The sequence below is a fragment of the Petromyzon marinus genome, chromosome 46 (genome assembly GCF_048934315.1).
Source record: "Petromyzon marinus isolate PM22_M1 ecotype Great Lakes invasive population chromosome 46, UKy_Petmar_22M1.pri1.0, whole genome shotgun sequence".
Lineage (NCBI taxonomy): Eukaryota > Metazoa > Chordata > Hyperoartia > Petromyzontiformes > Petromyzontidae > Petromyzon > Petromyzon marinus.
In genome coordinates this window covers 18,053,440-18,066,860 of record NC_133712.1, presented here as the reverse complement: position 1 = coordinate 18,066,860, position 13,421 = coordinate 18,053,440, and the positions used below count along the sequence as shown (strand labels likewise).

Genomic DNA, 13,421 nt, shown 5'->3' with positions numbered 1-13,421 from the left:
AGCCAGGGTCATCGTGCTGCTCAACTTGGCTCTACAGCAACAACTCGCAAATGCGTAGGTCACATGACTGGGGCGCCTCGACTGCCTGAGTGCCTGGGCCTTTGTGTTGTCCACGGTGTAGGCGGTGGCGGCTTGTGTGGGATATCTACCCCTGCACAGACGCCAACGCCGATGAATAAGAGCCGGTGGCGATTGTGATAACTCACTGTTTTCCACTGTAAATAACAATGCATTGTTTATCGAATTTGGAATCAAACCCATAACCTTCGCGTGTCAAGGGAAAGCCCCATAGGATCCTACATTTTCGACTACATCCTCTCGAAGGAAACGTGGTTTTAAGCATACTTGATCATTATTAGCTTATTTTAAAAAAATGTATAATCCTGTAAAATGTTTGTACTTGGTTGATCAGGTACCGTGCGATCAACCAATAAACTTGTGTGCCGATCAGGTCCCATTCAAAGCAAAACTCGGACTTAACCGTCTCGACCAAAGCAACCTTTAAACCCTACGAATAATAACGAACGAGTTCCGTCACCTTACTAAAAATAAACAACGTCAATTGGCTCACAAATGAACACACAATTCTTCTTAAAACAAAAACAAAGCACAGTTGTTGGATAGTTTGAAATACAAATTTGCATACAGCATCAGAATCGATCGATTCCAATCCTACTTTAGTGAACGGTAATGGTGTTTATCTGTCCGGCACTAGGCCACTGATTGTACAGGGGACTGGTTACCAGTTCTTGATCCGTGCCAGTACAGGAGAAACGACTGAGAGCGAGGGGCAGGTGGAGGTGTAGGGGCGTGGGTTGGGGTAGAGCGATGGCTGTGCACAGAGCAGCACCAGGGATGGGAAGAGCGTCCAAGCTGTTACAGTTTTCACGTGGGAAGCGAGATGGGAGAGAACTACGTCGGTAGGAAACGCATAAGTGAGTGTATGTGGGACAGAGGTGGAATGCAAGTAAAGTTGAGTACAATTTTACTACAATTAAAATGTATATGTAATCCAGATAGTAAAATAGAACTGGTCTGTTATAAACCAATGTCGGTTCTGAAAATGTCACAACAAAGTAATGCTTAATGGCTCACTTAAATAACTTAGTTTTTTTAAATAATAATGTTTTATACAGCGTCGTTCATGCAAAACCACATCTCACAAAGCTGTTAAAAAATAAATAAATCCATCATTAACACAACATTCTGCCTGTGTAGACTACTCACGATAAATTGAGTTAAAATAAATTGCTTCCTATATCCAAGCCCTGGCGTGTTGTGGGCCATCTTTAAGCTGTTCCAGAGTAATTGTGAAATATCCTTAAAGCTGTCGGCAAACCTCAGAAATTATAACATTTGGAAGAGTTGTGACCGATCACTCGAAGTTTTATTTAAAAGTTCACAGATAACCACTTGCCATTTTTTTACAGCGTCAAACGATTCATGCCTTTTTTGTGCACTGTAATTGGATAAACTATAGATTTTTATTTCTATCGTGGTATAACCTTTCTCTTTTTTTAAACACTTATGAAGTACATAAGTAGGATAACATTTCTCTCTTTAAAAAAAACAGTTATTCAAGTGTCCTTCTGCAATGCGCACGACATCACATGTTCCGTGGTTTTGCGCCCATCCTTATGAAATTCAGTCTAAACACAAAATTGCAGAGTACAAAGGAAAAAAATCATTTCAAAGTAAATTCTATCGACACACAACATATGACAACCAGGTATAAAGTCGCAAAGCATTCGGTATATTTAGGAGCATTCTGGATAAACCGTGGGAGTTAAACGTGCACACTCACGTGAACGTGGCCGGTGCAATCCTCCGCGAGGTTTCTTTCCCCGTCTCTCACCATCATCATCATGACGGTCACCTTCCCCCCATCTCCCAGGCTCTCGGCCCCAAGGAGGTCATCGCCAGAGCTCTTGGTGGCGAAGTCGGAGAGTTCTCGTGCGGCGCCCGCGGGCACGACGGCCGCCTGGCACCCAAAGTGATCCTCGAGCCGGTGGTGCGGCATGCGCTCCTCGTGGCGTCGCTGCTGCTGCTGCTGCGGCTGGCGCTGCTGGTGGTGGTGGCGGCGCAGGCTGCGGTCGCTGTCGCCCACGTCGCGCACCTCGAAGCAGTCGCACGCCGCGTTGCGGCAGACCGACTTGGAGCCTCCGCACTCGGCGACGGAGCCCCCGGGCTCCAGGGAGCACGGGGGACTCGGGCCGGCCTGGCCGGGGCCGCGGGCGGCGGCGCGCGCCGACACGAACGTGTTGGCGGCCGGCAGCTCCTGCACGACGCCCGGGAACTCGAGGGCGGCGCGGGGGCTGTGGATGACCGGGCTGGGCCCGCTGGGCACCGCCGGGAACTGCAGGGACGGTGAGGAGGACGTCGCCGACGGGGAGGAGGACGGCGGCGGCGACGGCGGCGACGACGAGCGCGACGGCGCCCTAGGGTCGACGTCGCCGCCGCCTTTGGGCGTCGGGGGGTAACGCGGAGAGAGGGGGGGGGAGTCACGGGTCGACAACGACGGCTGCGGAACGGCGGCGAGCGTCGCAAAAGGTTGCGATAGTAAACTGTGAAACTTTTTTTTATTTTACAAGGTAATGCCCAATGAGCTATTTAGCGGCCTGGCCATAGATGATAGCTCAACGAAGTGGCTTGTCGTGTGGAAATTTATATCAGCCATATATTCTAAACGCGTGATGTTGATTCTAAATGCGGAGGGAAAAACCGGAGAACTCGGAGAAAAATCCACGTGACCACGAGGAGAATATGCAAACTCCAAACGTACATGCGAATTGTGCATCTATATTAATGGGAATTGTTGGATGTGTAGAGAGGGCGTCATGAAGTGTCCGTTGTAATGGTTACGGTAAAGATTAGCACCTATTAGAACGGTTGGCTATGCACGGTGTGAAAGAAGTTCACCATACATACAAAGATGGCGTAAGGTGTTTAAAGAATTGACAATGATGAGGATGATGATGATGGAGAAAGCAAATTTAGTTTTTTTTAGAAATGGCGGTTTCTTTTTTAAAATGAAATAACTTTGCTTACAACTTACAGGTGTGAGAATACATGGAACAAAAATAGTTTTCATACCACTGCAACTCGCCAATACGTATGTAAAGAAAAAAAACCCACTAAAAACCTTTTAGCTCACGACTTCCAACTCACGTATAACGCATCCCCTCGACAGTGATGGGTGTAAAACAAGAGTGATGGATTTGTTTTGATAATTAACAAAAAGTAGAAAGCTTAACTGATATTGCATTTCCGTGCAAGAGAAAAAAACAACCTTCAATAGGGTGTTGTATTACATACGATGCAGAGGACTATGCTGGTGTGAATAAATTAAAGTTAGATTGTAGTTGGATAAAATTATATCATCACAAAAATGAATTTTCAATAAGCCAGCGCTTCAAATAATACATACAGTATTCAACTGTACGCTGCATGCAAATTGCGTCGGTTCTATTTGGAATCACGGTCGAAATGTTTTTCAATTCCTGGTGCAACATGAATAAATTGTAAACGAGTATCGATTTACTAACAAAACTACAATTATTTCTAGCTCATTAAGTAATTGGTGGCAATATGACATCAATATAACCAGGGGCACTAAAACATTTGACATAATTGTGGATAACAAGGAACAGCTTGGGATAACAAATCATTGACTTCTACAAATGTTTAGAATGTATAACATCTTTAGGAACCGTTTACTCATTTCCATCATTGATTTGAAATCCATCTCAGGCAATTAGCAATGGACTCCTGGTGACATGCAGATCCTGTACAGCAGAGTCACAAAAGTGTTACTCGTGGAATGTCACACGTACGTGGGTTCAGTCAACATTTCGAGATTCAGCCCAGGAGCACATCACTAAGTGGCATATGGAAAGCACTGTTAACCAGGATTTCTTTAAAAAATATATTGAATTGTTATGAAGCCCAATAGTATATATATACAGGGTGCTTCAAAAAATATTAACACTTACATGGGACTATCGTTTTTAATGAAAAAATAACGGATAATACACTGTAACATGACAACAAATGTATGTTAAGAGCTTAAAAAAGTCAAAAAGTCTCCACTTGTTTGCCATCGCTGTCAACGCATACCTGGAATCTTCTCCAGGTGGTCTCCAGAGCCTGGAGGCACGTTTCTTGTGGTATTGTTGCCAATTCTCAGAAGTGTTTAAAATATTTGAAGCACCCTGTATATGCATTACTGTATCCAATTCCTATCCACTGTGCCTCTCTGGCCTCTCTATTCTAGTCTGGCGTATGGCAGCAATATGTTCACGAGCTTAATGCTGACACCTGAGGTCTGCAGCTACGAGAGGGCTTCAGGAGCGAGAGTCAGAGATTTCACGTCGTATTTCTCTTCCTACTCCTCCTTTGAAAGAGCCCAGACTACAGTGGTTCACTGCGAGGTTCACAGTGCTGGGAGACAGTGGCCTTCCTGCCGTAGCTCCACCTGTTATGTGTTTTTATGTTGTGTTCACAGACGCCTGTGTTCACAGACGCCTGTGTACACAGACGCCTGTGTTCACAGACACCTGTGTTCACAAGCCAACGTTTATTGTACCCGAACAAGCAATCTGCATTGGTGTGCATTTTGTGTGTGTCTCTCTCTCTATCTGTGAGCCGCGTCCTGTCTCGAAGACGTTGATTATTGATAATTATCACTGATTTCGTTCCATTTTGGTCTGTCCATGATGTTTACTTAACAACTTTGCATTAAATACCCCAAATTTTCATCCGTTCAAATTTCTACAATCTACCGTCTTCCTTGGCATCTTGTACCCATCATTTTCTCACGTCAAAACATTCTGCGTATTTGTATTTCATTAACTTAAAAATCAAATGAGGATTGTGGCAGTGCTCATTTCACGTTTACAGCCCGAGTCAGTGATGGAAATTCCACATTTCTATGGAGGGGAGTGGCAAGTCTTTCCATAAGACAACCCCGCTGTTAATTTCCTACAAAAGTGCCACTGGCTCTCCCGCTGAACCACCAAGCGGGATTGATTACAATCGGGTTTTTAATTGGATAGATTAATCGCACACACATCAATGCAAATGATAATTTTTTTACATGTTCTCAAAAAAATACGTGCAAAGTACAACTGTAACATTACACCATATGTATGGCATATTTGACATGAAACGCCATTATCTTGTGGATATTATGTTCCGCTGCCGAAACACAATCACAATTATCGCTGGGACCGATGGAGAGGAACTCAGTGATGAGCAGAGTGCCAGACTTCACAGCTGATAAGGGACATTATCACAATGTCCTAATTCTATGTAAACGGCCAAATACCGATGTTTAATGTATCCAATCGTATTAGCCGCTTTGCTACTAAGCTCAGAAGCATGAATTCCTTAGTTCTGGTTGTCTGTCGGTGTTTCTGTAACGTGGGTATAATGATCCATTACAAACTAAATTATAATATTTGGTTTTGCTGCTATTATGGACTTGTCCTCGAGAAAACTGCCTACATTGATCAAAGAGTTGTCCAATGTTTGTAGAGAGCTCAAATAAATATTCTTAACTCGTAGCACGGGAACAATACGTGAGCGTTATAACAATGGGAGCCTTAAGAGGGCACTACGAGGCCGGGCACAATGTCTAATAATCTGAGATAATAATCTGAGATAATAATCTGAGATAATAATCTGAGGTAACAATCTGAGGTAATAATCTGAGGTAATAATCTGAGATAATAATCTCAGGTAATAATCTGAGATAATAATCTGACGTAATAATCTGAGGTAATAATCTGAGGTAATAATCTAAGATAATAATCTAAGATAATAATCTGAGATAACAGTCTGAGGTAATAATCTGAGATAATAATCTGAGGTAATCTGAGATAAAAATCTAAAATAATAATTATAGGTAATAATCTGAGGTAATAATCTGAGAAAATAATCTTAGATAATAATCTGAGGTAATAATCTGAGATAATAATCAGAGATAATAATCTGAGGTAATAATCATAGATAATAATCTGAGGTAATAATCTGAGATAATAATCTGCAAGAGTGAACTTATGGTTCCGGGGAGTGTATTATGAAACACGATTTATGTTTGTACAAGACAGTTTTTATTTTCTCATGTGACACGGTTGTTTTTGCTCTTGTTTCTATTTTCCTCATTGCTGTAACTGAATTTCGTTTGCTTTGTAATTTTACGGCCCAGGTCGCTCGTGTGAACGAGCCTGCTGGTCTCTTGAGCTCTCAGCTGGTTAGAGCAAATGAACTTGAAACTATGACATCGTATAGACACGTCACGATGAGTCACGTTTGCTCACCAGGTGAAAGCCCCCGTGAGGTTCAATATTTTGACGGGCTTTCACTGGCCCTCGTGTTTTTGCACAGATGTTTATAAAATGGAGAGTATTTTAAACATCTACTGGAGGCAGTCATGTTCTAATGCACAAGCTCCGAACTGCTTCCATCACGTTGTTGTTTATTCTGTGAGTTAGCAAAGCAGGACTGGCATGTCACTAATGGCTGCGGTGTTATTTCTACTAGATATTGCAAAACATGCGGTGCTTGTGATGTTGAAGAGGACTATTATTGTGACTACTACGATGCTGTTAAGTTTACGAGATGAAGCGAGGGAACTTGTGAGCGCTGAGAGGATACACGCAGCCTCGTGGCAGGAATAACTTGTCAGAGTGAGCCGAGTGATCGGAGGGAGACAGTGGGATGGAGAGAGGTAAGGCTCAAAGGGGAAGCGTGAGGATGGAGACAAGAGCAGGGGAGTAGGTGATGGTGGGCATGGCCTTGGGCCGGCTGTGGTTATCGTGCGGCACGGGTGTCAGGTTCTCAGAATCATCACGAACTGTATTTATCCTGGAGAAATGTTCTTTACTGGGGGAGCCGGAGAACGGAAATGGAAAGGGAACGTGGTGCAAATGAAGGGACGTGGGCACGGAAGGAAAAATTAAATGATTGAGGGGTATAGCAGATCAACAATGGCCGAAGGGTCTGTGATGGAAATGCGAATAGTTGATGACATGGTGCAGTGGGCGAGGGTTAGGTTGGTGCATTGAGAGTTGGGGCCTTGTGGGTGCCTGGTGTGAGGAGCGTATCCAGAGCTACCTGTGCTGTAAAGCAAGACCATCACCTAAAACGTTTCTGTTGTAGGGCTATCTATGAAATGGCGAGGCTAATTTGGCCAAAGATGGTATATTATCGACAATACCGTTCCTTCACTTTGTGTCAATATACTATACTAATATAATTATAATGATGAAGAGCTTCTGTCTTCTGAACAAAAATTATCGGAAATTTGGATTTATGCATATTCAGTAGAATCATCTAAATATGAGATCAGAATATTTATTTATTCTGATGAGATCCTCTACACCAGAGATATGTACAATTACGTATACAGCGAGAGTGTTTGGGAATGGATGTAGGTTCGAATCAGGGTTTATAGTCGGGTACCCGGAGATGAATTGGAGATAAATGGGAATTAAGGGTGACTCATGCACATATTTACCCAGAGCAAGACATATGAGCACTTTACAAGGAATTGTGTGCAGGCTCCGGGAGGCAGGTAGAGGAGAAGACGGAGGCCTTTAACCTAAATTTAACCAGCATCCCAGAGTATGTGGTGAAGATGGTCGGGGTGGGGGGGGATGAATGAATGTCAGGCCATCGAGGGTGACTGAGAAGAAGGGACCCATTAGAGAGAAGTAAGCATTCAGGCAAGCCTGACCCTGCTGATGAAAACACTGTACGTTGAAACCCGTGCAGGGTTTTCTTGCACAGAATGGATGCTGCTGAAATTACGGCCTCCCAGAAGGCCATGGGGCCAATGGGTCACAGAAAAAAAAGACTTACATTTTAGTTTTAATGTGGAGGAATGTGCATGAAGGAGAAGCATCGTATGCTCGTCTCTTCTAATACTAGAGAGAAGGTGTTGGTATGATGGTCAGAAAGGAGACCGTGCTTGTTCAAGAGAAAAGCGTGAGGATAAAAGCTGAGAGAGCTGAAGCGAGGGAAGTAAACAGGAGCAGTACAACTGCTGTAAGATGGAACCATAACGGATTGAATCGGAATCATAAAATTACCGGTGGACTTCTAATGGGCTCTCGGGATGAAAAAAAAACATATCCCAGGAAACAAAGTTCCAGATTTAATATTTGTAGTAAGAAGGAAGCGAAACGTCCCAGACCAGACAGAATAACAGTGGACATCACCAAAGAGGTAGAACCAGCTTTTGGCTCAACATGATCAGACCTATTTACCGTTTATGCAGAAACGAAAGACTACAATCATGCAATGATGTCACATTAATTATTTCATTCAAAGGACACAATACTGATGGTAAGAAATACAGACCCTTTAGCCTCGTGCCACCAGTTATGCTTTGTTCGGAACAATGAAGAGGCCAAGCCAAGCAAGTGGAAAACTGGGTTCAGAAAATGTGAATATCAAGTAGCATTGTGCTCAGGTATCGTCGACTCTGAAAAATAATTTGATGCAACGTAATCTAAAATGCATTCATCGAGCGCCTCACAAACCCAAGGCATCAAAATAAATGTATATTTGTAAATAAAAAATGACCAAACCCGTTTATAAAGATGGGACAGTCTAACACTGAGATTGGATAAAGTAACAAAATACAAATCAGGCATGGAAACAAACCCTCCCCAAGGCTACTGACAGCGACATTATATTGGTGATACAACAGCACAAACATAAACGGAGAAGGGATTAACCGCCTAAGTTGCTGATGACATTGTCGAACAAGAAATATGAATAAATTACAGGAAAGTGATTGAAGGACTTAGCAAAGGAGGCTGCAGTGGTCGGTTAACGTTACATTGGAGCACAATAAGAGCCAAAAGAAAATCTATGTTTTTGAGGGACACAAGGATTTGCGTATCTAGGGAAATTATCGTGGGCAGGCAGGGATAAAAAATATGAAATTGAGGTGAGAGAGAGCATGCTGGAGGGGTTTTGGAACATTATATTTGATATTGAAAGGCAATAGACCAATGTGCATGTATGCCCTGCTATAACACGTGGATGGGAAAAATGGATTGTGACAAAGAAATTTTAACAAAAAATAAACACAAAGAAAGCGTGGAGAGATGCATGCTGGGAATTACACTGAGAGACGAAAATATGAACACACGCATAAGGAAAAAAATACACGAATATTAGAGCCATCATACTGATTGTAAGTGAGCGTGGACAGTACACGCCGCTGCAAGGGGATGATGAGAGATGGTACGGGACTGGTGATGAAATAGCACCCAACGTAGGGAACAGGCCCGGGGAGATGCTCGCGATGGTGATGGAGCAGCAATAGGAGGAGGCAATCTACAGCAACGAAACCGACTGGTGTCTCAAAACAGTGAGGGATGGCGACAATGTGGGGAGGCATTCGTCCAGCAGTAGATGGATCATGGCTGTCGATCATGATTATGATGATCGATTATATTCCATCGTCTCTTCCTGACCATTCACCGGACTTCAGAAATATATCCCAAAATTGGATGAAGAATTATTGGCAATATTTGAAAAAATGCTTTATTTCAAAAGCATTAGACAGTACATTAGAACCGCATTCGTTCCTAGCCCAGGTATTGACATCTATAATTAATAAAAATCAGTTTGTATGTATGTATGTATGTTGAACTTCTTTCGCATTGTACGTAGCCAACCAGGCTAATCGGAGATGCGGGGAAAGGACAACACACTAAACACGAAAATTAGTTTGGGCGAAACCTCCATGGAAACAAATGTGTCTGAAAGAATAAAAAACCCAAACAAAAATGTCACATGGCATGACATGGAGCATGTTTGGTCAGCCTCTGAAAATGATACAAAAACTCCACAGGTTTTGGGACCCCATCTGTGGGTCAGAGACCACACGGTGCTTGTGAATGTGAGCATTGTACAGATGAATGCAGCTCCTTACCCTGAGCGGTGACCCCATAGACGGAGTGTCCGTTGGGGCCGGCCCAGCCTCCCGGGCTGTCCACCGCACCGCCGTGCCGCCCGCGTGCCTCCATGGCGATGCTGAAGGCGACTGCCATGCTTCCCCCCTCTTCTCGGCGACGTTCCTTCCTCTTGGCCTTGCGGCCGATGCAGCCTCTCGTGCTTCTGCCAACGCCTACGGCGCGGGAGTGGGAGAACACGCACGCGCGAGTGTGAGAGCGCGCCGATCTGGGCCCGGCTCAGACTGTTGTCGCAATCTCTCTCCACCGTCAAACCATCTTTGCTCTCCCACGGTGCCAACGGTGGTTCTGAAACTACTAAACTCAAACTATTTTTTATTTTACCAGGTAATGCCCACTGAGCTATATATCTCTTTTTCAGACGCGACCATGCCACAAATGCTAACGAAGTGGCTTATTACGTGGAAATTTATAGCAGCCAAATACTCTAAATGCACGCTGATTTTAAATGTGGAGGGAAAAACTAGAGGACCCGGAGAAAAATCCACGCGGCCACAGGGAGAGAGAAATGAAAACCCCAAATATATCGGTTTGGGATCGAATCCACAATCACCGTGGCGAGGTAGTTAACATCTCACAACTGTATATACAGTCTTAGGCATGATAGTTGTAATGCTTTACTTATTTCATTTACCAGTATCCACCGATATACATGGCCAATAATTTATGGTGCCAAGACTCAATCTCAGTGCGCCAACCACAATCGCCACCATTCCTCGTACGCACGAAAACACGTGCATGAGACGTGATGCAGCTTATCGTCAAAAGTTTACTATCGAAAACATAATGACGATCACGTGCGTAATGTTACGCACTGTCGCAACATTGACCGTGACGATCGCTAAACACCGTCTGAGCAGCTTTTTGTACGTCCTCGTTTTCATCGTCGCTACCAGAATCGACGCGTTCGACCTCATCAAATGTGTCCGCGTGATCGTCGGTATCGACCCCACGCGTCGCGGATCGCTCATTGCGAGGTGTCGTGGCAGCCCCGAGCGTTCCAGCCGCCGCTCGCTCGGCGCGGCGAGAGTGGCACACCGAACTGCAGTGATTGACAGACACCTCGCGCTACTTTACTCTGCATAAAATATGTTGCGCAAGTCATTAAAATAGTGACTTGAAACCTCCTCCCGAACACATCATGGGGAATATTTAATATCTTACCTTTGAAGTAGTGGGTTTTTTTGAAATTCATGATTTTTTTAATTAGAACAAAGCCATCAACCAAATTAGGGAAATAAAGTGGCATTGCAATGAAATGCAAAACAAGTTAACAAAAATGCATTGTACCATGTATAGTATTATATAAATCTATCATTATATATAGTATTACATACATATAGTACAAACATCTATTATGAACCCCATTAGGCGCAGTGCTGCATTGCAGGATCATGGAATGTGGCCGCCACTTGGGAAGGTTCATCCAGCAGTGGAATGAACAAAGCTGCCAATGATGATGGTGCTGACATGTATTTGTATTTTATCACGTGTAATTTTGAGGGATATATTAAACACTGGAGGTTATATACATGCTTGTTTTTTTGTTAATCTTGCTATCGTTTGTCATGGTGTACATTTTTTGTTTGTTTTCATGTATTTGCTTTTTGCAAAAGCACATTTCGATTTTTGTAAATCTAGCCGTCCGTACTTTCAATTAACATGCATAACCTGTGAATTCACCGCTATTTTCCCACAGCATGTCATCAGAGTTGATTAAATGTTTTAAATAATGTACCCGTTTCCTGTCTGTAAATCTGCGTCGTTTCCATACTTATGTCCCCACGAGGTTTAATAACGAGCGTGTGTGGTTTAATAACGAGCGTGTGTGTGTCTGTACAATGAATGCTTACGTGATGTACAACAGAGTAGACTGTGACTTCAGTGTGACTCCAACTGGCCACTCTCTGTTGAACAATGGATAAATGCTCAGGTCAATCCCAAATAGATTGGGGGCATTCAACCCCTTAGTATCCAAGTGGTTTTAGATGGAATTATTGATTTTCTGTTTTTGTTATGAATGACTTTTAAAGGGTGTTTAGTGGTTTGCTCTGCGATGCTCACACGACTGGGGCACCGTGGCTTGCGATGATCTACTTTGTTATTGAGGAACAGATGCCTTGCCCAGTCGCTTTCACCGCAAGGTTGACGACATATGCACTCAAGACTTAATTTGCATTACGCTTTGGAAAACCACGCATTCATTTTGAATGCCTGCTTTATTTGTTCTGTTGACCAACGCTTGTTTGGTATGTGGCAAGAAGCACATCCGGGGGAAAATTCATTAAAACGCCGTACATAAAACCATCGTGGCACCGTCGGCACGGTAACTTTGTTTCACGAACGTGAGCGGCGCGTGGACCGAGGGTCCCACGCACGGCAAGTGCCGGTGTCGATGTCCCACCGTGCCGAACGCCAGCGCCCTTAATCGCTCCCATTATGTCGACATTCCCAGTGGGGGGGAACGGCTTTGGCACAATTACCCACGGGAACAGGGGCGCAGCCATCGGTCACCGGGCGCACAATAGAACAACGCAACGAAGCAGTTTATTTCCAAAGCTCTCGCCGTGTCTCCCGGGTGCGGTGTGTCCACCTGTTGTGAATATTGGAAAGGCATCCGATGGTCAGGACAAGTCGATACAGAGCACAGAGGTGACCCGTGGCGGGAGCAGTTAGCACGCCGTGCTAGGAACCCGGCCACCCGAGTTTGATTCCCGCTCACGGCCAACACCATGAGTGACGATTATCTGAACCTGTCATGGGCCTCCCCTAGGTCGACTCAGCCTCAAATTAGTACCTAGTGCGGTGTGTAAACATCGCTATTGGGGAGACAAAGGCGGTCGGGCGTGGTGCTGGCCACCCACCCCCTCGTGTATATTTCCGGCCTTCGTAGGTGCTCGCTAATAGCACTTGCCCCGACAGTCTGGTAAGGCTACACGGGGGATCTTTGTCTTTGTGTATGTGTGTATGTGTGTGGGTGTGTATGGGTGTGTATGGGTGTGTGTGTGTGCGTAACGGCATCGTCGAGGCTCGCCTGCAGCCCGCGTGGCGAGCGAGGCAGCGACGTTCCAGCGAAACGGAACTCACGCAAATGCTCTCTAGGTTAATGTTGCTGAGGGTGAACGTGAATGTAAGATTGATATTTATATAAAACCTCTGCAATGAATCTTGTTGTATTTGCACTTTTACGAGTATACTAAAATCTAAAGAATAAAGACACGGAATAAAGCATTCATGTAAACACGCGATTTTGTTGATGCTCAGCAAATATCCAAACATTATAAAACTGCTTAGCTCTCGAATAAAGGCGAGAAAAATTGCTGAACAAGGTTGAAGGACGGTCAACACTACATTTTACACACCTTCGCGAAATAGCTTTCAGTTGTGCTCTCTACATTATATACATGTAAAGCACAGTTGCTGAGCGCG

The 13,421-nt window shown here is 44.2% G+C and overlaps 1 protein-coding gene across 3 annotated transcripts in view; it reads right to left on the bottom strand.

Moving 5' to 3' along the window:
- Positions 1-13,421, bottom strand: part of LOC116952389 (uncharacterized) — an 814,348-nt gene that overhangs the window by 118,952 nt on the left and 681,975 nt on the right. For all 3 annotated transcript variants that reach the window (XM_076074262.1, XM_076074261.1, XM_076074263.1), the window contains 2 exons: positions 9,953-10,147; positions 1,805-2,460 (listed from right to left, as the gene is read on the bottom strand). In XM_076074262.1, coding sequence (XP_075930377.1) covers positions 1,805-2,460; positions 9,953-10,147 — 851 coding nt within the window. The remainder of the gene's footprint in view (positions 1-1,804; positions 2,461-9,952; positions 10,148-13,421) is intronic.